Source organism: Octodon degus, unplaced genomic scaffold, assembly GCF_000260255.1.
Source record: "Octodon degus isolate 3935 unplaced genomic scaffold, OctDeg1.0 scaffold00048, whole genome shotgun sequence".
Classification (NCBI taxonomy): domain Eukaryota; kingdom Metazoa; phylum Chordata; class Mammalia; order Rodentia; family Octodontidae; genus Octodon; species Octodon degus.
In genome coordinates, this window is record NW_004524624.1 from 9036533 (window position 1) to 9061308 (window position 24776).

At 53.0% G+C, this 24776-nt stretch overlaps 1 protein-coding gene across 1 annotated transcript in view; it reads left to right on the forward strand.

Annotated features, from left to right (window-relative positions):
• Positions 1-978: 978 nt before the first annotated feature.
• Rorc (RAR related orphan receptor C) overlaps positions 979-24776 on the forward strand; it is a 26398-nt gene continuing 2600 nt past the window's right edge. Inside the window, exons 1-10 of the mRNA XM_004632334.3 lie at positions 979-1113; positions 3198-3227; positions 15022-15107; positions 15399-15540; positions 16819-17334; positions 17545-17666; positions 19865-19997; positions 20122-20229; positions 20407-20517; positions 21814-21923. Coding sequence (XP_004632391.1) covers positions 1074-1113; positions 3198-3227; positions 15022-15107; positions 15399-15540; positions 16819-17334; positions 17545-17666; positions 19865-19997; positions 20122-20229; positions 20407-20517; positions 21814-21923 — 1398 coding nt within the window. The 5' untranslated portion in view covers positions 979-1073. The remainder of the gene's footprint in view (positions 1114-3197; positions 3228-15021; positions 15108-15398; positions 15541-16818; positions 17335-17544; positions 17667-19864; positions 19998-20121; positions 20230-20406; positions 20518-21813; positions 21924-24776) is intronic.

Below are 24776 nucleotides of genomic sequence, written 5' to 3' on the forward strand. Positions count from 1 at the left end.
GCAGGAGGAGGTGCCAGGGAGCCTCCCGCTGCAGCCTGGCCGCTGGCCAGCTGCCTATTGGGTAACCAGGAGAGCCAGGCCCAGCTAATCAAATGCGGGACCAAGGCCAGCCAGAGAGCTGTGGCCTCTGCAGCCCAGGGAGCCTGATCCTTTGGCCTTCCCCAGACTCCAGTGCAGGCGGCAGGTGGGAGGCTCATCCTGGGACTCTTCTCCCAACTAGTCTGGACTGGCACCCCCCTCCCCTTCCCCTCCCCTGTCCTCCCCCTCCCTTCCCCTGTCCTCCCCCTCCCCTCCCTTTTCCTCCCCTCCCCTCCCGTCCTCCCCTGATCTCCCCTTCCCTCCCCTCCATCCATCTGCCCTCCCCTCCCCTCCTCTCCTGTGCTGCTCTGCCTTGACACACTCCTCTGAGCCTGCCTCTGGCCCCCAACAAAGCAGGCAGTCCAGAAGTTCTAGGAAGGGCAGCAGGGGCTAAGCAGGCACTGTCCTCACGGAACTAAAGACCACTGGCATCAGCTCAGCCATCCTGGAAACAAGGCAGATGCCTCCAAACATGTCTTCTTGCGATTTCTTGGCTCCCTCACTCCCCTGTTCTGTCACCAGCCTTAATCTGGTAGAAACCATTGGATTCTGAAGTCATAAAAATCTGGGTTCAAATCATAGCTCATCTGCTTGTGTCCTTATGCAAGTCCCTCGGCAAGTAAGTCATTAATGACTTGGAGTAGCACTTGATTCACTGGTAAGCCTGCAATAACTGCGCTTCCTGTGATTCTTTACACAAAGCAAAATCATGATTTACCCACAGGGCCTGGCAGAACCTCTCGCACACAGTAGGTGACTACTAAATGCTAGCTCCCCTCTTGGCACTGACCCTGCTTCTCAAGGCTCCAAACTCTGGCCTGCTGGTCTCACCCCACGTCCCCTCTGGGTGCCAGGACGCTCTGCCAGCCACTCCTTTCCCCTGCCTGCTGACGGGCCAGGTGCTCCCTCCCTCCTCCCTTCTCCCTCCCCTGGGCCCTGCTCCCTGCCCTCCTGGGCAGCCAGGGCAGCGAGGACGGCACCAAGGGAGCTGCCCCATGGACAGGGCCCCACAGAGACACCACCGAGCCTCAAGGGGTAAGAGGCCCCACAGCCCTACGGGCAGGTGGAAGGGACAGCCAGGAGGCTCAGAGGAGGGGAGAGATGGGGGAGTAGTGAAGGTGAGGGTGGGTGGGCATGAGAATGAGGCGGGATGGCACTTGATGGAAAGGGAAGGAGAAGCTAGAGGAAGAGTGGGAAGCAAGAAGGGGAAGAAACAGGAAAGAAGAGCAGCAGAAACCTGTTAGGGGAAGAGGGGGATGGAGAGAAAGTCTGGGTAGGTAGGGGTGCAGGTTCAGGGGAGCTAGGTGGAGGGAGGGATAGGATGGGCCTGCCTTTTCATGTGTTAGTGCCCCCTGGGAGGGGTGGCCAGGCTGGTGTATCTTCTGTCCATTCCCCACGGGAGGAATCTGGCCTGCTTCTAAGGAGTAGGATGGGGGAGCAACGAGACCCTGTCATCTGCCCATGCCCATGAGCCTGGCACTTGCCTCCCCACAGAAGTATGGGCTTTCATTTTGGCAGAGAATGTGGGGCAGTGGGCCAAGAGCAGTGAGGGACAGAGCCGAGTAGCCCTTGGCCCTGCCAATGGACTCGTGCAGCAACCCCTCAGAGCCCTGTCCCAGCCACATGGGTGGTCAGCTGTGAACCCCAGGCAGAGTGTGAGTGTTAAGGCCACGGGCACCACAGCCACCTGGGAGGAGGGAAGCAGCCCCATGGGCCAGGGCCAGCCAGCTGCTCTGAGGCGCAAGACTGGAGGCTGGAGAGGGGTGCCACGTCAGGGAGGAAGCAGGATGGGGCCAGAATAAGGGGGTGGGGTAGCCACACTCTGGGGCAGACCTCCTCTGCCCCCCTCCCCTGCAAGCCCAGGCCACCACTGTAACCTGGAGAGGAAGGCCTGGCTATTGGAGCATCCCCTGGGCAGAGGAACAGTAGAGGAGAGGACAGGCACTGGGCAGAGGTGGGCCTGAGTCACAAAGTAACAAAACAACCGAGTCAGAGGTTAGGGAAGTTACAGGCACGGCCTGAGGGCTTTCTGGGCCAAAAGACTGGACCGTGCTCTGTGAGGACTGCTCTGTGGGTGCTGGAAATAGGCAGAAGGTGGCAGAGGAAGGCTGCTCTTCCCAGGGCTCCCTCCTAGGCATTTCTGAAGGGGCTGAGTAAGAGAAGAAAGGGCCCTGCCTCAACCGCAGCACAGCTAAAGCCTCCCTGGCAGCTGCTCCTGCAGAGGCCCCGCAGCCTGGCCAACCCCATCAGCCCACCTGCACTCTCTCCTGCCTGGTCTCCACCCAGACCCAGCCACCAAGTAGCAGGGCAGCAGCCACAGCAGCAGCAGAGACAGTATTCTCCCCTACAGGCTGGCGGCCAAGGAAGCTGGGTCAGTGGAAGCCCAGAAGGGGTCTGCGTTTACAGCAGACCCCTGCTTGCCCTCTCCAGCCAGCACACCATGCCTGGAGCTCCCTGGCACTTTCCTCCCCACAGGCCCAGAAGTATGGGCTTCCATTCGGCAGATAAGAAGCCAAATGAGATTTCATTCCCATAGAGATTTAGCTCTTGGTGCAGAATGTGTGTGGCTCTCCTGTAATGGGCTGGAGGAGGGTCCTGGGAACAGCAAAGTGAACAGGATGGGCACAGTCCCTGCCTCCACAGTGGTTGCCATCTAGCAAGGAAGACCATTTCATAGATGATGGCACAATTGTGGCAGTTAGGTGAGGTGGTAAGGACCAGGAATTAGTGGAAGGTGCTGAGCATGTGGTCCCCAGGACAGAGTAAGCAGGGGGGTCGTCTCCAAGGAGAGACATAATCAGCCACCAGGGGCTGGAGAACAGCTGGCTAGCTCAGGGGTGAACGAAAGAAGGGCATTCGAGGCAAAGGAGCAGTGTGGGGAGGTCCTGTAGGCAGTGAGGAGCTGGGCATTTGGAGGACCCGGATAGGGAACAGAGTGCTGAAGACCAGATACAGAAGTAGAGAGGGCACTACAGAGGGTGGCCCAGCTTCTCCTCAGAGGCCAGGCCCTGCCAGAAAGGAGCAGGGTGAGATGTAGTCCTGTGACCTGACCAGGGTTAGTGGCTTGACCCTTAAGGTCTTCAACTTTTGGCCCCTGATGCCCCTTCTTCTCTTTACAGAGCTGCTGGCTGCAAAGAAGACCCACACCTGTGAGTAGGAAATGGGGGACAAGAAGTGGTGCTGGGTGTGGTGACATGGAGAGGACCCAGCAAGGGCTTGCTCAGCAAGGGTCCTAAGAAAGAAAGGCACAGGCACTGGGTGCAGATGGCAGGGCCGAGGGCAGCCCTCAGGGAAAGGTAAGGAATGAGGGAACAAGGAGGGGATGAAGAAGCCTAGAGAGCATGAGGAGGATGACAAAGAGCCAAGCAGAACCCCCAAGGTGGTGGTGAGGCGGGGCAGCCTCAGGAACACAGCCCTGAAGTCTGGGAGGCTCAGCCTGCCCAGGCTTTGTGGTGGCAGCGGCAAGTTTGTGTTCATCTCTGTGGTTAACACAGGCTGAGGTGTGAATAGGCCTGGAGCTAGGCTGCGCAGGATGAGACATCAGAAAGGCTTTGTCTCTGTAGGAGACAGAATGGGCAGGGACACTAGGGTCCCTGAAAGCCTGAGACCATAGCCTGTAGGAAGGGGAGGTGTCAGGAGGGCCTTCCCAATGGATACCAGCAATGACACCTTCTTTCTAGAGGCTTCTTGGCACATCAAATCTACTCTCCTGTGGGGAAGCCTCCCACCAGTGTGCACCCTGTCCACCTCAGTCCCCAAAGCCCTTATGCAGCAGGACCAGGCAGTGCTTTCAGCAGCCTGAGTGCACACTGGGAAAGGCTCCTGTTGCCATTGACCCTGGACTTAATGACACTTTTCTAGAGTAGGAGAGGCCCATCCATTGCTTACCAGCCACTCCTGAGCTCCCACTGCCAAAATCATCATGGGACTCCCCGGCCCAGGCAGAGCCACTGCCAGCGTGAATCCTTACCCTCACGCCTGAGCAGGCAGACAGAGGCTGGGGGCCACCTAGGATGTGACATCCCCTCAGATGGGGGGATGCTTTGCTCAGCACAATCCTGATGTGTGCTTCGCCTTCCCCACCACTAGCCACAGCACCCCACGGAAATGCTGAGCAGGGCCCCGGGAGGAAAGCGGGTCAGACTGATGTGAGTTTGCTGGGGGAGGGGGTCAGGGACCGTGTGTGGCAGGGGTGGAAAAGGGGCAGTTTTGGAGCAGTGATAACTGGAAAGGCCCAGTTCCAGCCCTTGATTCTGTACCACTGGAGCCAGGACCACAGCTCCTGGCCCCTTTATCGCCTTCCTACCCCTGCCCTTGTAACCAGCTCTGCACCTCCCATCTAGTGTCCTTCCAGGGATCCAGTCCGTGTGGAAGAGCTGACTGAGGAGCAGCTAGACTTCCTGTAAGATCAGAGACCTCACAGGAAGTTTGGTCAGAGAATCTAGGAGCTGTTAAGGCCTCCCCAGGCCAAAAGTCCCAAGGAGGAGGTCCAAGATGAGGACCTCAGGGAAACGCCCAAACAAGAGGAGGCCTAATTACTGAGGGCCATAAAGAGCAAGCCCCAAGGCTGAAGCACCCCACAGAGCTAAAGGGCCTATGAAATTGTTTGGCCTGTCAGCAGGAACTTCCACTCCAAGAAAATCTCCCAAAAGTCTCACACTCTCCCTAGACTTCCCAGGTTGACACCTTCAATAGCAGACTTGAATCAGAGAAACCTTCCCATCCCTTCCAGTCCCTGGTGGGATCCAGGTCCTGTGTGCCTGGCTTTGAACCCTGACTCTACCATTTACCAGCTACGGGCAGTTTCTTAACTGCTCTGGGCCTCACTTTCTTTGTCTTTGAAATGGAGACAATGGTATCTATCTCGTGTAGTATTTTGTGAGATGGTCTACATAAACTATGTAGTACCATTTCTGGCATACACCAAGGACTGTTATGACATGGAGTATGATGATAATAGTAATGATTATATCATTATCTGCATTCTAACTGTAGCAGCTTGCTCCTAAGGATATTTCTGGGGCTGGGGAGATGGCTCAGTAGAATAAACACTTGCCTGCCAAGTGCAAGGGCCTAGGTTCAATCCTCAGTTCCACCAAGAAAATAAAAAAAAGAAAAGAAATTTCTGTTGGATCCTGCAGATCCTGGGTATTTGCCTGGTAATCACTGCTGTTGTTTTCAAGTTTCCTTCCCTAAGCCAGCGTATACATCGTATCTGTAAGGAGGGGTGTGAGTGTGTGTGTGTGTGTGTGTGTGTGTGTGTGTGTGTGTGAGATAAACAGCTTCCCGGAGCAGTGGTGCTGGGCATGACTGCAGTCAGTCTACAAGATCTCAGGTGGCATGTGTCACCACTGCCCCAGGTGGACATCTTGTGACTTACCTCAGAAACATCCTTGTTCCTGGAGTCACCTAGCAAAGGGAGTCAGGCTTGAGGTCCTCAGGGAAAGGGGAAGAGGAGCCTGGCCCCAGGCTCTTGCAAGCTCCACTTGGGCTCGCCACCTAGAACTACCCTGGCAAGTGGAAACAGCTTTGACCGCGTGTGGCTGTGGCATGTGGTTTTGGAATTTTCCAACGCCCCCTACGATTGGCTGCCCCACCCCTCACAACCTGCCTCGGGTCCAGATTGGCCCCGTAGGATGCCTGTCATCCTACCAGCTGCACCCCTGGGGGGGTGGGAGGGGGGTTGTCACTTGGCCACCTGTGTGGTGCAGAGCTTAGACCCCCCTGCCCAGAAGCACTGGGGGAGAACTAGGTGCAGAGCTACTGCTGAGGTGCCGCTGAGAGGGCCTGGTCCCCGCTTCTGTGGCCAGCTGTGCCCACCCTAGGACCACCCCTGCTGAAAAGACCAGGAGGTCAAGGCTGGCACATCCAAGACTCAGTCATGAGAAGTAAGTGTGCGGGCTACCTGGGCATGGGGAGACCTGGCTCTGTCATCATCCCTGCACCCTCTGGATAGGAGGATGTCTCAGGAACAGTGCGAACCAGGTGGAGGGCTCCTCCCTGGCAGGGTGTGTCCCACTCAAGGCCAAGATCTGTTAGGAAATGGGTGGAGCACAAGGGGACTCTGGTCCCCCAGGCCCTCCACATGGGAGGCGGAAGAGCTGTTGAGGAACTTCTTGGTCCTCCAAGAACATCGGAGGTGCCCGGCCCCTCCTTTCACAAGAAGGCATTGAGCCCAAGGAGGGCGAGTGCTTCACCCTAGCGCGTACACTGTTGCTTGCTGACAGAGGTCAGTCCTTACAAGGGGCCCTAAGCTTACTCTCCTGTCTCCTGTCAAAGCATTTTCCTCTGTGTCTCCAACCTGCTTGTGTGGGGGCAGAAAAGGGGGCCAAAGGGGCTGCTGTGGAGGACAGTAAGGGTAAACTGAGGTCAGCAGGCAGAAGGGGTCACAACCCTAGCACCTAGGCCTCAGAGCCATCATGCTTTCTGCCCACCAAGAAACTGAAGGACTATGTAATCCAGCCATAGTCCTTTCCTATGTGTGGAGCCCTGTGTGTGTATGTGTGAGAGTGTGTGAGTTTGTGTGTGTGTGTGTGTGTGTGTGTGTCTGTGTTTTCATTCTCCCAGGTTTAGTCACCCATTTGATGGAGGGTTAGAGAAAGAGGTCAAGGTAGCGGGAATGGAACAGAAAGCCCTCGGCCTCTCTTCCTGGTCTAAAGCCATGGCCAACAGCTGCTGGGCAGATGTCCAGGTCCCTGTGTCTTCCACATGAGCAAGGGTGGCACATCAGACAGTGCACTGTGTTCACACAGGGCAAGGCAGAGAACCTGTCAGAGCACATGGTGAAGGAGGAAGAGGGAAGCCTGTGTCCCCATGGCCTGAGGCAGCCCCAGCTTTGAGCTGGGGTTGTCCCACAAGCCACAGTAAGAAGATCATAAGAGGTCCTGGAAAGACCCACTAACCCAGTCTAACGACCAGTTCTGGTGCCACTTGTCACTGCCTTAAACCTGTCACCTTGGGCAAGTCATGGGCTCTGGCCTCCCAGCTAAAAAAGAAAAGGGGACAAGCTGAATTTCAACAGAAAATAAAATGGCAGCAAAACCTGCTAAGGAGAGTTTCCCAGTTCCAAGCCTAGGATTAAGGTGACAAGCCTGATCCTTGAGTCAGCCATCCCCCGGGGCAGGAAAGGAGCTCCACTGCTGGGACAGTGACTTGGAGTCCTGTGAGCTAGGCTGAGAAGAAGGGGCAGCAAACAGCCCCGCAGGCTTCTACACAGCAGAAGTGGAGCCCTTGGTATCCTCAGGTTCCCTTCCAACTTCTCCCCACTGGAGCAAAGAAAATGACCCTCCTAGAAAATGACCCCATTCAACATGTCAACCTGGGATGCCACACCAAGTGGCCTTCCAGCCACACAGGGTAGAGTTCCCAGCAGTATCTGAAGGAAGTACGTGGGCATCTCGGCATTAGCTTCATATCCTGTCACACACACACTTGCTCAGACCAGTAGGTAGGAGAGGGTCTCCTCCAACCTGGGAGTCCGTGCCACTTGGACGTTTCTGGGTATCTATTAGCTCCAAGTTTTCCCATCCTAGTCAATGCCAGCCACCCCCACCCAGGGTCAGAGCAACAGGGGCCTGGGGCTGTAACACATACAACGCCCAAGAGCCAGGCATACCAAAGGTAGAAACAGTCTAAGAAATAGAGACGCAGAGCCAAGTACAGTAGTACACATCTGTCACCTCAGATACTTGATAGGCTGAAGCAGGAGGATCTCAAGTTTAGGCCCAGTCTGGGCAACTTTGTGAAGCTTAAAAAATAAAGAGCTGGGAAATACAGCTTAATGGTAGAATCTCACAAAAGTTCAACCCCCAGTACTAAAAAGAAGGGTATGGGGCAGAGGCCAGTTGTGTGAAACACACAGGGAGAAAAAGGAGGGGATAAATAAATACCAGGAGAATCAAAGCCATGAAAGTGTGAAGCCCAGAGACAGCTGGGGAGCAGATGATCATGGAAACGAGCAGAGGCAGGCAGAGAGAAGAGGCGCTGGGTAGGGGGTTGCATGGCCGAGGGAGGGTGGTCCAGCCATCTCATCTCCAGGACCATGGCCAGTGTGGCAGCCGGAGGCACGAAGATGCTGGCCTTAGACCCGCTTGGGGAAGGCAATGGCTCCCTGCTCTTCCTAAGTCTGTTGTGACAACAAGCAGCAATGGCTGAGAAAGAACTCCAAGGCCCCAGGGCATCACGCGGTACACCCCAGGGCCATCTGAGGATTTCTTCCTTACGCCACTCCTGCACCTTTTTCTTCTTCCTCCTTCCTCCCGAAATCCCAAAAGCCTGGGGTCTAAGGTGCTCTGGAATGTGGAGTCTCCGCTCAGCCCCGGAAGGACAGTGTGCTGGTGCGGCTGTCCCTACCACGCTGGCGCTCCCATCCCCAGCCTCCGCCGGCCGTGCTGCTGACTGAGACGCGAGGGCCAGGGACGTCCCCACGCCTCCTCGCCAGGGAACGCAGCCTCTCCTGTCCCTTCCGAGCCCTAACCTCTTCTCCTCCTGCTGCTGAAACAAAGTCCCTTCCTTGCCCTGGGGTCCAAGGCCCAGAAAGAATGGAGACGCCTGTTTCTCGGGGACGTGACAGACTGTACAGGCAGGGCCTCAGAGCCAGGGCCAGGGTCTTCCTGGGCCTGCAGCATCGGGGAGCAGCAGAGGCGCAGCGCACGAGGTGAGCAGGGAAGGCCCTGGCTGTGACTTCCGGGCTCCCACTCCTCAGAGCTTCCTCCCTGCGATTCATCCCCTCCCCCATCCACTGGTTGTTTTCACTGGGTTCTTTTGTTTCCCCTCCTTTCTCGTCCCAGACTGCGGGGGTGGCGGGGGCAGCAGGAGGGGGTTTCGGGTGGCTGCCTGTCTTTCATGGCGCTTCCCAGCCCCAGACTCTTCTCGCCCACCTGAGTTTTAGCTTCACTGTTTTCTCAGCTCTAGGATCTAGGTGTATCAGCAGAAAATTCTCATCAAGGTTTGGGGTGGCCAGTGCCCACCCCACAGAACAGAGGACCCCCCCACGCCCCTGCTGTGCCCTGTGGTGGCGCCCACCTCTTTGGCTTCCAGCTTTGCAGAAGCTAGGGGAACCGAGAGCTGAGAAAGGAGGGAGGCTGGTGGCAGGTTGGGGTGCACAGGGGACCCGTGGTTAGAGCTGTGGTCTCAGCGGGAAGGAGAAGGACCTAAGTTAAGAAAAGACCTGCAGCCCTCTTTCCCATTCATTAGTTCCTTCATTCATTTCTGCAAAGAATGAATGCAGAGGCAAGAAACCCAGTCCACACCCTAAGGAGTCTGAGCCAGGAGCTGTGCTGGGACGCGGGAGTTGTCTGACTTTTCTTTCCTTTTTTTTGGGGGGGGGGGGCAGAACCGGGCGTTGAACTCAGGTCCTTGCACTGGCCAGGGACGCACTTATTCCACTGAACCATCTCCCTGCCCCCCCCCCCCGCTTTTTATTTTATTTTTGTATTTTAGGGAAGGGTCTACAGCGTGTTCAGGGTCTCACTACTAGATTGAATTTGTACTGATCTGCCTGTTTACAGCCTCCCACGAGCTAGGAGTGCGCCACCGTCCACTCTTAATTGCCATTTCAGCATGCCCCGGGGCTGGGCCTGAACAGCTGGCTCAGGGATTGAACCCCTGAATGCTGAGCCTGCCTGTAGGCACTTCAATGGGCTGAGCTATTTGGCTGGCTCTTCTTTTCTTTTTTCTTCCTTTTTCTTTTCTTTTCTTTTTTTGAGTAGGAGCTCATTATGTAGCCCAGGCTGGCCTCACACCCCTGGTGATCCTCCTGCCTCAGCCTCCCAAGTGCTGGGGTTACAGGTGTGCACCGCCACACCTGGCTCAAGTTGGCTGACTTTGGCCTTAGAGAAATGGGTAAAGGCAGGAGTGGGCTGGAATCACAAAGGGAAAGTTGCGGAAGGGAGAACATCTCTCTAGCTCTTTACCCTAGATGTAGGTCCTGGCTTTAGTTCTATGGGTTTCCTCCCTGAATTCCTTCCTAGCCCGCCTCACACACATCCATACTTTTCCCCTGCAGCCAATAATCTTGCCTCTGGCCTGTGCTTGGTGCATGTGGGATCTCATTCTCATGGGGTAAAGAGCTCCATGGTGAGGGCATAGGCTCTACAGAGATGGGGTTCAAATGCCAATCTGCCCCTCCCACAAGCCACTGATTGTCTCTAGCCTCTGTATTCTTATCTGTGAAATGGGGCTGATTCTAGTAGTGATCACCGAAAATGTATATAACCCAGGGATATAGGTCAGCAGTAAAGCACTTAGTTGCCTACTATGTGAAAGATGTTGGGTTCAATCTTCAGTGCCACAAAACCGTACAAAAAATGTACGTGAAGGGCCAGGGAGATGGCTCAGTGGAATAAGTGCTTCCCTGGCAAGTGCAAGGTCCTGAGTTCAATCCCTGGTTCCAAAAATAGATAAATAAAATATACATGAAGCCTGGCACAGAGTAAGAATTCAGCCAACCCCAGTGTCTGCCATTATTACTTCCCCTTACTCAGGATCTCTGAGGACCCCAGAGCTCCTCGGCCTGGTGGCTCTGCACACGTGACGGGTAGCTCTAGGGTTTGAGGAGCAAGATCCCCCTGGGTTGGAGCCCCGCTCTGCTCCTACCACTTCCTCTCTGTGGCATAGGACACCTGGACAGGGCCCAGGGCTGGGCTCTGGATACATTCAAAGAGCACTATCGGTGCATCTCACAGCTGTGAGGAGGGTGAGATGAGGGGGCTGGCGGCAGGCAAGCTTTGCCTCTACCGTATTTCTCCTCACATGAGGCTCTAGGACAAGGCTCTGTAGGAAGCCTGCTGTGTCTGAAGCAATCCAGAGATTTGTTTTCTTTTTCTAAGGTTGCATCAGAATGCAGTTTTAGAGGTCACACCAGATGGGAGGGAAAGGCATGAGTTAGGTGAGCTGAGTGTGCAGCTTAGTGGGAGAGTGAGTGCTTAGTGTATATAAGGCTTTGGTTTCAATAAATTAGGCATGGTGCACCTAGCGTGTAATCCCAGCGCTCTGGGAAGCTGAGGCAGCCTGAGCAACTTAACAAGATTCTGTTGCAAAATAAAAGATAAAAAGGGGCGGGGGTGGGGTGGGGAGATGGCTCGGTAGAATAAGGCTTCCCTGGCAAGCACAAGGGCCTGAGTTCAATCCCTGGTTCTGCCCAAAAAAAAAAGGGGGGGGGGCAGGGATCTGAGATGTAGTAAAGTGGTTAGACCCTCAGTTTGATTCCCTGTATGGGCAGATGGGGGGGACTGAGCTCAGGAAGAGATTGTCCATGTCACTACCACCCTGTGGGAAGAGAAGTCTGGCTTTGTCAAAGAAGGCAGAGGCTGAATTATTTTTTGCTTTGTTTCTTGAGACAGGGTCTTGCTTTGTAGTGCAGGCTGGTCTTGAACTCACTATGTAGCCTAGGCTGACTCCAAACTTAAAGTGATCTTCCTGCCTCAGCCTCCCGAGTGCTGGGATTATAGGTGTACACCACCATGCCCAAGTAGGCCTGAGTTCTTGCTACTCCAGGTCTAGGCTAACTACCGGAAACTTAGGCATCACCTGGGAACTCCTGAAAATGCAGACTCTCAGGCCCCACCACAGATTTCTTGAAGAAAGACCTGTGTCTTGTTTTGTTTTGTTTTTCAGTGTTAGGAATCCACAGGGCTCTCTCTTACTGAGCTCTTACGGAGCTACACCGCATGCCCCCGGGGCCTACATTGTTGCAGGATTCTTAGGTGATCTTGACAAAGATGAGACTAGAGGCCTTTCGGGGAAAACAGGAATTAAGGAACTGGCACACACCTCTGCTTTTGGAGGAATAGGATTGGTGGCTTTTCTCTGTCAGCGCTACAGGGAGATGCAAAAGAAAGTGAGGCCAGAGATCCACCCATGGGGGGGCGCTGTAGGAGGGCATGGCTCCTGACCTTTGCTTGGCTCTAGTTCCTGGCACCAGCAGGCCCTGCGATGGTAAGTTCCTGGCAGGCAGGGCTCCCAGGCAGCAGTTTGAGTAATCCTGTGATTACTCAGCTCCCCGCCACCCCCACCAAGCTGGGTTCCCAGCACCTGCAGTTTAGGGACTGACTAGAAGGGCTGAGAGAAGGGAAGGGATTGAGACATTTCTCAGCCCCCTCCCAACCCTCTGCCACCTCCCCAGCAGGCCCCTCGCCCTCCTCCCCAATCACATACTCATGAGCATCTAGCACTTTCTCTCCGAGGTTTGGGGTGGATGACCCTGAAGGGGGTTCAGGGGCAAGGATGGAGAGAGTAGTAGGACAAGTGGCCTGAGAGTGCTGGGGGTTGGGCACAGGGCCAAGACACAGGCATAGGTTGCCCTGTGTTTCTCTGGCTGGCTCTGCACTGCTAGGTCTACCTGTTTTCTCCTATCGCCAGCCTTTTAGTCTCTCTAGTTCAAAGGCTAGAGTGGTAATGGCAGAATTCTAAAGCTGTTTGTTTGTTTGTTTGAGACAGGGTCTTACTGTTACCTCAGGCTGGCCTTGAATTCACTATGTAGCACAGGCTGGCCTCCAACTCATGGTGATCCTCCTGCCTCTGCCTCCCAAGTGCTAGAACTACAGGCATGCGCCACCTTTTAGAGATCTTAATCATATAAACAGCCTGCTGCAGTATGTGTGCTATAGATTCATGGGCTACAGGGTCTGACCCTCAGAATCACTGACTATGCATGTCTGCCTCACTCTGTACTGTGCCTTGGACTGTGGTTGGGGACAATGAAGGAGGGGTTGGCCTCGCGGCTGGGGTCTGAGGCTCTGGTATCCCCCAAGGACAGGTACTCATGAAAAGGTCCTCAGCTGGCCACATCTTCCTATGAGTAGGCGAGCATCTTGGTGACACTGTGGTAAGGTTCCTAGGGCCAGGACCAGCGGTGGGTCAGGCACGGGGCAGGGAGATGTGTCTAAGGTCAGCCATGTGGTCAGTGCACACATGCACGCGATTGTGGCTCTTGGAGAGGGGAAGAGGCAGGGAGGCCTGTGGTTGACTGCTGGGCCAGAGCCCGAGTTCCCACCGTGGCTTGGCCTAATCTCTCTCTTGCTTGCTTTTTTGGGTGACCCGTGTTGGTTTCCCACGTCTCTGGTCTTAGGGCTACTGAAGAATGAGATACCACAGTATGGGGGGTGAGGCGCCAGGCAAGAGCAGAACCCACGGGGCCTCTGCTCATCACAGCCCGCCATGCCCACAGGCTCCTCCACAGTGCCTTGGTCAATAGTAACTGGCACACACAGTACCCTGCTCTGCGTGGTGATGTCACTAACCACTCTGAACTATGGAAGTCACCCCTAGGGCGGGCAATGTTATTTTTACCCTCACCTCATTGCCAAGGGAACTGAGGCCCAGACGAAATGTAAGTGACTAGAAGTGCGAGGGCCCCCACTCTTTCCGCCCCTCTTCCAGGCACCAGACTCCTTCTGCACTCTCTTCCCCATCCAGGCCTTGAAGTCTGCTCGTAATTCCTGGAAAGAATCTGAAAAGCTCACTTGTTCACGGAGGTGACCACAGTAGCTTTCTCAGTGGGTGCTGGGCAGCAGGAGTGGCTGGATATGAGAGAAAGAAAGGGAGTTCTGATGGCACGGTGTCAGAAGTGCTTGTGTCCCGTGAAGAGACGGCTTCTTACTCTGACTCAGCTCGAAACAGGCTGGAGAGGAGATGCTTTGCGGGTGGTGCAAATAGTATGTTGGGAGCAGTGGGTGAGCCGCGGGCTCCCTCTCCACCTTGCTTACATCCGCAGGGGTCAGTCCTGAGGCTGGAAGGGATCTCACAGGACTGTGGCTTTGCCCTGCAGTGGGCACCTCCTCTCCCCCTAAGGTGGGAGACCTGCCTCAGATGAGAAGCAGCTTTGGCCTTGGCCATTTTTCTGGCCTGCCCACTCCCAGGGTAAGCCAGCAAGTCGGTGAAGGAGGAAAGGAGACCCACATGTCCTTCTATGTGCTGGAGACACCTGCAGTAGCCAACCCCAAGCTGTGCCTGGCTGCCTTTTGAGGACAGGCGGAGAGAAGTCGTGCTGGTCACTTGAACTTCAGCAAAGAGCAATAGGTGTTGGGAGGGCCGTGTGCACAGAACGGGACAGCTCGGGACAGCTCGGGAGGGCATGGCGGCAGACCCAGCTCTCACATAAGCTGCTGTGTGATCTGGACCAACCATCGTCCCTTAGGGGTGCCTAGGGCTTCATCTGCCCAGTGACCTGGTGAACAAGACGGTCTCCAGCCTCCGCCAGGTTGGCAGCTGTGACCTGCGTCCACACAGTTGGACACAGCAGCCCTCATACTTACTCTCACATGCTGACACATGTGCCGCCAGCCCCTCTCCTTGCTGGAGCCAGGGGCCTACCCATTGTTTGGTTCTCTCCCTGCATCCTGGGGCTCCCGATGGAGCGGGGTTGTAGCTCCCTACTCTCCTGGGTTCCACCTCCAGCTTCTTCCCGGCTCTCTGGGCCCACTCTGCGCCCATCATCGCTTGACTCCTGGTCCCTGCAGCCCATGGCTGAGCCTTCATGGTCCACGGAGGATGCCTAGAGTCTCTGCCAGCCCCCAGGCATCTCCTGCCCAGTGCACCATACCTTCCTGCCCATGGAGCCAAGCCCTGGGCGGGGGAGGCACAAAGGAAGCCCAGCGCGGGAAACAGGTGTAAAGTGGGGACTCCTGTGGTGGTGGGGTGAGTGGAGCTGTTCATCTTGAAGGGCTGAGCAGGCGGCCTCTCTGCAGCTGTTCTTTTTGACTCGGTAATGCTGGCAAAACACCAGGCTGCACCCTCCTCTGTCAAACAAAAGCAGCTCCTTGGAGCCTTGGCTGAGAAGCGCTTGCCATTCCACTTCTTCTATTTTGCAGGAGGGGAACAGCAAGGTGGAGCAGGCTGGAGAATTTGGGGACACACCAGGCACCTGTATCTGCAGCCCAGGTGCACGATGGTAGAAGAAGGAAAAGCCTCCTGGGCTTACCTACTTCTCTTTCTCTCTTCCAGCACAAATTGAAGTGATCCCGTGCAAAATCTGTGGGGACAAGTCATCTGGGATCCACTATGGGGTTATCACCTGTGAGGGGTGCAAGGTGAGTTGTAGAAATATGTATGTGCGCACACACATGTACACTATATCTCTTCAGATCAGAGGACAAGGGGCTCATGGTCTCCAGAAACAGTAAGGGACTTGTCCAGATGGTGAAAGACCCTTTAAGCTGGGGAAGTGACTGCAGGACAAACTACAATGACACAAAGAAATGGAGGAGAGAGAGCAGAGGGTGGGCTGGAGGATGTGGAAAAGCTGAGGCTGGCACTTGTGGACAGAGCCAGGCCTGACCAGGAAAGGGGTTTCAGTTCCCGCAAACCCTGGCCCTCCCCAGGGTTTCTTTCGCCGGAGCCAGCAGTGTAACGTGGCCTACTCCTGCACCCGGCAGCAGAACTGCCCTATCGACCGCACCAGCCGCAACCGATGCCAGCACTGCCGCCTGCAGAAATGCCTGGCCCTGGGCATGTCCCGAGATGGTGAGGCCAAACGGGCACCCCCACCCCCCGTGTTCCCTGGAGTCTCTAGGGCTCAGCCTAAAGCCTGCTGTGCCCAACGAGGGCTGCCCTGCTCATATGCCCTTCCAAGGACCTCTCTCTGTTGCTTGACAGCTCTGTTTCTTCTCCTTGAGGGCCACTACCTTGAAGCTCTTTAGAGTCCAGAGGTTGTGCTCCAATAACCCTTTTCCTGGGGCCCCCAAGCCTCTCATGTCTTTTTCCTTGGGATGAATTCTTCTCCCACTGCCCAGCTTCCAACAAGTTCCACATCTTCCCTTCCCTACCCATTGCCCTAGTTCAGCTTCATCTCCCTCCCTGGTCCCCACTTCCTATCCCAGCACCCAGGCTGTGGCCACGAATGGGAGTGGATTGCCCGAGAAGTATCCAGGAGGCAGGGGAGTGTGGGGCTGTTCCTCGTGCCTTATATGCCCTCCTCACCACCCCTCCTCGCCCGTCCCCCCACAGAATGAGCTGGGTGGGAGGGTAATGGGGAGCCAGAAGGAACCTGTCAGCACTTTTCAGCGCTCAAAATAACAAAGCGAAAGGAAACATGCAGGGGTATAAGGGACAGGCGGGGCAAGGGGCTGTGCCCCCACACCTGGGAGGGGGCGGGGGGAGCAAGAGGCAGGAAAGAGAGAGCAGAAGAGGATGTTCAGAAGCAAGCCACGGAGCCTGGGTTGGGCTGTGGTGAGTATCTAGGTCACCGGGGAGCCTGCAGGCCTGACCACAGGGAGACCTGTGTTCTCAGCCCTTCTCTTCCTCCAGCCTTCCCAGACAGGCATGTTGACCCCAATACAGCCTGAGGCCCTCTGCCTGATGCCCCCAAGCCTCAATCGTGGGAGGCCAGAATCCCCAGCCTGGAACATGCCTGGAATTCTGCCTCTGTTCAAAGATGCTTGGAACTTAGATAGTGCTCAGGAGACAGAAATGACAGTCTGGGCATATCCTGAACATGATGGGTGGGTGGAGTCTTGGGCATAAGTTCCCAAAAAGTCGGGGCCGGGGAGATGGTTCAGTAGAATGAGCGCTTGCCTGGCAAGTGCAAGGGCCTAAGTTCAATCCCCGGTTCTACAAAAAAAAAAAAAAAAAAAAAAAAAAAAAAAGTTCCCAAAAAGTGGGGGAGGTGGTCCTGGGGCAAAGACAGAGAATCTCTCTTGGGCTTGGCGCAGCAGGTTCATCCTGCACTGCCCCATGTGCATGTTGACCCTGCCCTGAATCCTATTCTGCCTTCTAAACTCTTGATCCCTGGACCTCCTTTAGCTGTCAAGTTCGGCCGCATGTCCAAGAAACAGAGGGACAGCTTGCATGCAGAAGTACAGAAGCAGCTACAGCAGCAGCAGCTGCAGCTGCAACAGGAACAAGTGGCGAAGATACCCCCAGCAGGGGGCCGTGGAGCCGATGCCCTCACCTGCACCTTGGGGCTCCCTGATGGGCAGCTGCCCCTGGGTTCCTCACCTGACCTGCCGGAGGCCTCTGCCTGTCCTCCTGGCCTCCTGAGAGCCTCAGGCTCTGGGCTGTTGTATTCTCACACCTCAGCCAAAGTGGAGCTCAGTGGGGCCCCCTACCACCTGGAGTACAGCCCAGAGAGGGGCAAGGCTGAGGGTGCAGAGAGTGCCTGTAGCACAGGCAGCCAGCTGACCCCTGGCAGATGTGGACTTCATTTTGAGGGACCCAAGCAACCTGGGCTTGGGGAGCCAGGACAGGGCCCAGACAACTACTGCAGTCCCAGTTTCTGCAGCACCCCAGAGGCACCATATGCCTCCCTGACAGAGATTGGTGAGCAGCTCGGGAGGTCGAGGGGGTGGAGAGAATGAGGGAAAGGGTTCCCCTAGCACCCACATTGACTAACTGTGCTCCTCAAGAGTTGTAGAGACCTGACAAGGGGCTATTGGAGGGATCAGAGTGGGGAGAAGACAGTGAAGAGTCATTGTAAGGGTGCAGAAGGAGCTGCCTGAGACCAAGCTATGCCTCCTCTTCTGGCCCCAGAACACCTTGTGCAGAACGTCTGCAAGTCCTACCGAGAGACGTGCCAGCTGCGACTGGAGGACTTGCTACGGCAGCGCTCCAACCTCTTCTCCCGAGAGGAGGTGACCAGCTACCAGAGGAAGGTACACCGGGAGACCATGCAGCAGGGAGGGCCCTGCCTCCTCTGGGGGACCAGAGCTGCAGGGGTAGGAGGAGGGCATATCTACTGGGCACTGGCTTCACAAATGTGTGTACCTGTTACGTATGATTTGGTGTCTGTGTATTTCTCTACAGCTCAACAGATGGGTGAAAACTTTTCCTTAGGCCTTGCGCATTAAGCTTTTCTCAGCCCCCAACCTGTCTTGGTTTTCTCTCTTCTTCCTTTGTTAGTACCAACAATGATCAGAATCCCATCAACTGCTGGTGAAACACTTTTTCTTTGCCAGGCATTGTGCTAAATTCCATGCATAGATTATTCTCAACCTGTTCAACAATCAAACTGTAAGGGTAACATTTATTCCTGTTTTTTAAAAAATTAGTGAAGTAATGGGGATCAAACCCAGGGCATCATGTATGAGAGGCAAATACCACCTGGTGGACAGGGATTTAGCTCAATGGCATGGTACCTGCCTGGCAAGCATGAGGTCATGAGTTCAATTCCTGGTACCTAAATAAATAATAGAAATGTGTACTTTGATTTGCAAGTACTCTACTGTTGAGCTATGTTCCCAAGCCCATAGTCTTCTTCACTTTTTTTTTTTTTTTAGTACTGGGAATTGAACCCAGGACCTTCACAAATCCTTTTATTTTTAATGCTTTTATTCTGAGGTAGGATTTTGCTAAGTTGCTCAATTGCAATTTTCCTGCTTCATCCACCCAGAGCGCTGGGTTCAGGAACAATCACCACCTGCCTCCTTGGCCCTATCTTAATTGAGTGGGAAACTGAGTTTAGAGGGGTTAATAGACATACCCAAGATCATAAAGCTGTGGAATCAAAGTGAAATCCAGGTCCATCAGGCTCCAAAGTGTATGCTGTCTCCTCTGGCACACTCCAACAATGCCACCTGCTCTGAAGACACACATTTGATGTTTTCCTTGTGTTTCTCTAAGTTACTTAAACTTTGGGGGCTGGTGAGAGAGCTCAGCAGACTAAGTACCGGCTTACACAAGCTCATGGAACAGGGTTCGATCCCCATCACTATATGCCCACCCCTGAGCACACTGAGCCAGCCACCAAGACCGGGCATGGTGGCATACACCTGTAATCCCAGTACTGGGGATGCTGAAAACAGGAGAATCACTATGAGTACAAACTGCATAGTGAGACCCTGTACCAAATACATTAAAAAACAATGGCGAGTGCAGGCAGTATGTCCTTTTTACAGTGAGATCCAAATTGTTAGAGGCCCTAAATGTATCATACATTTTCCTTTCCCCACCACTGCTAGCACAGTGCCAGCAGCCGGTCGGTACTCAATAAAAGGGATCACCAGACAGGAATTGACCTCAGTACTTTTATGCTAAAAATAAGCTTTAAAAAATTTGTGGTGGTATGGTTCAGTAGAACAAGTGCTTGCCTGGCGAGCGGAAGGGCCTGAGTTCAATCCCTGGCTCCACCAAAAAAAAAAAAAAAAAAAATTGTGGTGGTGTACATCTGTAATTCCAGTTACTCAGGAGGCTGAGGTAGGAAGATAGTAAGTTCTAGGCCAGCCTGGCCAACTGAGCAAGAATTCATCTCAAAATAAAATTAGAACTCAGGAGGCTGAGGCAGGAGGGTCACTGTGAGTTCAAGGCCAGCCTGGGCTACCAAGTGAGTTCAAATACAGCCTGAACTACATAGCGAAACTCTCTCTCAAAAAGACAAAAAAAAAAAAAAAAAATTGCTATTTGGTTCTCAATAAAAATATTTTTTTTAAAAAGTGAATATAAAAAAAAAACTAAATAGCACTTGGAATTAGTTTCCCAAATCAAAAAAAAAAAAAAAAAAAAGACAAAAAAAAAAATCCAATTAAATTTAAAAGGACAGGGGTCTAGCTCAACACTCATTGGGTTCAGTCCACAGTGCGCGCTCGCGCACAAACACACACACACACACACACACACACACACACACAGGAGTCCAGTGTTGGGCTCGGAGGGTGGCTCAGTGACAGACTGCTAACCTAGCATGCATGAGGCCCTGGCTTTAATCCTCAGCAGTGTATAGATAAAGAAATAAGCCAGTGTTGAGAATGTGAGATTTCCCAGCCTGCCCCTGACAGCTATTTGGCAGGGCCCTCAGGGGCTTGGAAATGTCCCCGGGGTCCTACAGAGAGCTACAGAGGGGTCCCTTCCCCTGCAGTCCATGTGGGAGATGTGGGAGCGCTGTGCCCACCACCTCACCGAGGCCATTCAGTACGTGGTGGAGTTTGCCAAGCGGCTGTCAGGCTTCATGGAGCTCTGCCAGAATGACCAGATCGTCCTACTAAAAGCAGGTGCCTGGGGCAGTGGAGTGGACGGGGTGCGTGCTGAGCCAAGCTCAGGAGGTGGCGACCCTGAAAGTGGGGGATTCCTGGCTTTGCCTGACCAAGCCTGTGCATCGTTCTGCCCCCTCTACAGGAGCAATGGAAGTTGTGCTGGTTAGGATGTGCCGCGCCTACAATGCTGACAACCATACAGTCTTTTTTGAAGGCAAATACGGTGGCGTGGAGCTGTTCCGAGCCTTGGGTGAGGGGCAGGGGGAAATACTTGAGATTCTGACACAAGCCCCACGCAAAGCTTCATGACTCTGGGCAATGTCTTTGCAGAGCTGAATGCCCCTCTGCTCCCGACACCAGAGGGCGGTATCTCTGAGTCTCTGGGGCTCACTGGCCTTGCTCACCCTTGCCTTTTCCACTCCACCAGGCTGCAGTGAGCTCATCAGCTCCATCTTTGACTTCTCCCACTCCCTGAGTGCCTTGCGTTTTTCCGAGGACGAGATCGCCCTTTACACAGCTCTGGTTCTCATCAACGCCAGTGAGTGTTGCCAGGCTGGGGGACAGGACCGTCGGGTGGCAGGGGCACAGCAAAACGTGGAAGTGTCTAGATTCTCAGATGTGGTTCAATCTGGGAGAGTGAGTGAAACAACAGCAGAATGAGTGCCGCTCAATATTGCTGTAAAATAGAAGGAGTTGCAATGACAATTCAGAAGCACCTTGGAGTGGTCAAGAGCAGCTCATTGCGGGGCTGTTGATGCAGGGAGGAGAGGGTTACTTCCCTGGTAGAGGTGAGCCTGATAGGTAGGGGTGTGTGTGTGTGTGTGTGTGTGTGTGTGTGTGATTCTTTGGTAATACTTTGGAAGCACCTGAGAAGCCTTAAAAACTATTGCTGCTTGGGTCCGCGCCCCAAAGATCCTGCTGTAATTGATCACGGTACACTGGTATTGCTAACAACCTCCCAAGCCACCTATGAGAATCACTGCTCTGAGTGAACTCATTTTGAGGCGATTTATCTGCTGCCGAGCTCTGGCATGAAGAGGGCTGGGCGGAGCCAGCTGACCCCAAGGAAGAGGGCCTGCCTGCTACTGAGTTTGTAGATAAACAATCAGTCTTTGGGGTTGTGATCTGGAAGTAAAGACTTTATTTATTTTTTAAATGCATTTAGTCCAGGGTCTCACTATGTAGACTGATTCTCTTGTTTTCAGCCTCCCAAGCACTAGGCCCACCTCTGCAGCCCTGGGGTGAGGCCAGCAAGGCTGGGGATTGAACCCAGGCCACTGAGCTCTGCCTAAGCAGACGCTTTTGTCTGCTGAGTTATCTGGCCCACCCTGGAAATAAAGACTTTAAAGATGACCTTCAGGTATTTTAGGGAATCAAGGGCAAAAAGTGGTTTGGGTGTTGAAGTCAGCCCTAGGCTGCTGCAGAGGCCAGGTAAGGGCCTGAGTGGCTGCAGGCCACTCCTATCTGGAGTCCTCCTAGGAGCATGGGGAGATTTCTTCCAAGGTTTTCTCCCCATGACAAAATCCCAGTTTCTAGCATCAACTGTTTTATGTGAAAAACAAAGTTACCAAGCAGGAGGTGGTTTGAGGTTTGGAGGTTGGAAGCTGCAAATCCTTTCATTTCTCCCCAGTTTCCTTTATACACAGCTGGCTAGGCTCAAGCCCAAGAGGTTAGCCTTATCAAACACACACACACACACACACACACACCCCTAATAAGGCCTCTTTAGCACAGGTCCCCAGAAGAACACAATCCCCCTGCCTTTTTCTTCTTGGCTGAATGTGAGTGTCCATGTTCTTTCTTGTTCTCACTCCAGTCCCATCTCCTCCTTCAGGCCGACCAGGGCTCCAGGAAAAGAGGAAAGTAGAACAGCTGCAGTACAATCTGGAACTGGCCTTCCACCACCATCTCTGCAAGACTCATCGCCAAGGTGTCCTGGCAAAGGTAGGAGCTGCCCCTGGGTAAGAGAGGCCAGGCCCTATGCCAGATCTGTGACATCAGGGCTTGTGACACTGGGACCAGTGGCTGTGGGGACAGAGGCTGTTGGAGGGCCACAGGGTGTCAGAGAGGCAGCATCAGCAGTGGGGACTGCAGGGATGAGCTGCTCCTTCCTTGTGCACAGAAATGGAAAGTTAGAGAGCCTGGAATTGGAAGGCACCCCCAGGGAACAATTCAGTTTAATATAGCCAATACTTAGCCAGCACCTGCCTGTACAAGGCACTGTGGAAAGATACAGAGACTCATTTTTGCCACCACCAACCGATTTTAATCTGGTACAAAAAGTTTCGTGTACCTTTTAATATAACTATATTATTAGAGTGTGATATTCTAGTAGCATGATTACCAAAGCACTTTCACTCTTGTCCTCCTGGAAACCCAGTCAGTAGAATAAATGGTAAATTTTCTCTGTTGTGCTGGGCATTCATGGTACATGCCTGTAATTCTCAGCACTCTGGGAGGCTGAGTCAGGAGAACTATGAAGTCTAACTCAGCCTAGGAACTTAGTGTCTTAGCAAGGTTGCCCATGCAAAGTAGAAAAAAAAATTTTTTTTTCAAAGTAGAAAATTTTAAAAGGTTGCTAAGGCTCTGGATTCAGTCTTTGGTGTCATTAAAAAAAAAATCCTGGAGCAATAAGAGACTTCTGTGACTTGTTTATGTGATAAATGCAAACATTAGTCCTAGTTCTCTTTCTCACATATCTCCATATGCCCAATCTGTTACTGTAAAAGATTTTGGAAAACTATTATGAGGGCATGAAACAAGGATTCAAAATAATTTGAGGGTAAAAGAGATCATAAGTGCTTCCCAGAGAAAGTACCATTTAAACAAGACCATGAAAGACAGGAGCTTTTAATCAACATTCCTGAGGAGACAGGAGTCCCAGACTTAAGGAATCATATGAATAAAAAGGAGGCAAAAGCCAGGTGTGGAGGTGCATGCCTGTAATCCCAGCACTTGGGAGGCAAAGGCAGGAGGATCACCATGAGTTTGAGGCCAGCCTGTACTCCATAGTGAGATCTTGTGCCTTTTAAAAAAAAAAAAAGGCAAACTAATACACAGCGGCAAAATATGGCCAGGTGTGGTGGCTCTTGTATGAATCTCAGTACTCTGTAGGCTAACATAGGGGGATTTCAAGTTGAAGCAATTTAGCAAGACCCCATCTGAAAACAAAATTTTTTTTAAATTTTAGGGAAGGGCCTACAGGGTGTTCAGAGTCTCACTACTAGATCGGATTTAGTGATTCGCCTGTTTACAGCCTCCTAACAGCTGGGATTACAGGGGCAGGCCACCACTCCCAGTCTCAATTGCTGTCTGAGCATGTCCTTGGGGCGGGGCCAGCATGGCAGGCCCAGGGATAAAACAAAAAATTTTAAAAAGTTCTTGGAGTATAGGTTAATGCAAAGACCTTGACTTCGAGAATTAGTACCAATAGTAATAGTAATAGTAATAATAGTAGTAGTAATACAATAACAATAATGCACATGTGGGGACTAGCTCATGGTACCCTTCAACTAAAGGGTGAGATCAGGAGCTGGGGTTGGTGAGGTAGAAGAGTAACAAGAGTCAAGTGTGCAAAGGAAAGAAAGTCAGGGAGGACTTTCAGTACCTCATGAAAGAGTTACGCTTTGTTTCTAGGCAATGGGGAGTCCTGAGGGCTAGAGGAAGAATATCATCAGAGAGTTATGTGGTCAATTTACATTGGAACCAGTATGAAGGAACCATTCGTGTAATCATGGGACCTCTTGCTATGTGCCAGGCACAGGGTTAGTGTTCAGCATAGAGAAATGACCTTAGAAAGAGAGAACTGACTTCAAACAGCCTCTACCTGAAAAACTTGAACTTTAATCAATTGCAAGATAGATTAGAAGAAGGTGATATAATGTGGAGAGCTAACGTGGTCGGGCCCATTTTGAAGTGCAAGTGCCTGCCCAGTGATCACACACAGCTGTCAGCTCTCACTTGGTCCATCAGTGAGACTTCCTGCCTGTGCCCCTATTTCACCTTTGCCTGTTGCAGCCCCACAGCACCAATTCAGCACCCAGCATGGCCCATTAGGAAGGCAGTTCCATCACATCCCAGTCTGGTTCTCCACCCTCCTGTAGATCCATATCATGCTGAGATGCAAACCTACAGTCTTGCATCACGGCCAACCAGATCAGACCTTGGGCATCTTCTCTCACCTCACTCTCTGCTGCCCTGTTTTAACTAATTTTTCTAGTTACTGAGACAAAATACCCAATAGACAAAGTTAAAGGAAGAAAAGTTTATTGTAGCTCACATTTTGTAGAGTTTTAATCCATAGTAGGACAGTTCCAAGGCAGAGTGCACAGCGAAGGGGGCATCGCAGATGCCAAACAGTTCATGGCAGGCAAAGGCAGCAAGCTGCAAGTGACCAGCAGTGACCCTCTTTCTATCCCTCATATCTTATCCAGGCTCCCACCCTTAGGATGGGTAGCACTCCACTCAAGGTGAGGCATCCTTAATCCTACTCAGAACTGTACCAAACTAATCAGTGGACTAATTTAGTAATCACACACCTTTGTTCCCAGCATCACACACTCTAGATCTAGCCACCTCTGAAAACCCCACCTATGACTGCATGCATGAGGTTTTGGGGGGACTAGATACAAGCCACAGCACACCCCCTTCATCACTCATTCTAATCACCCTGGCCTCCTTGCTGTCCCAGTTGCATCTCAGGGTGTTTGTACCTGCTGGAAGGCTCTTCCCTCTGTTTTTTTATTTTTTTGGTTTTTGACATGTTTGTGGTCTTTTTTTTTTTAATTTTAATTTTTA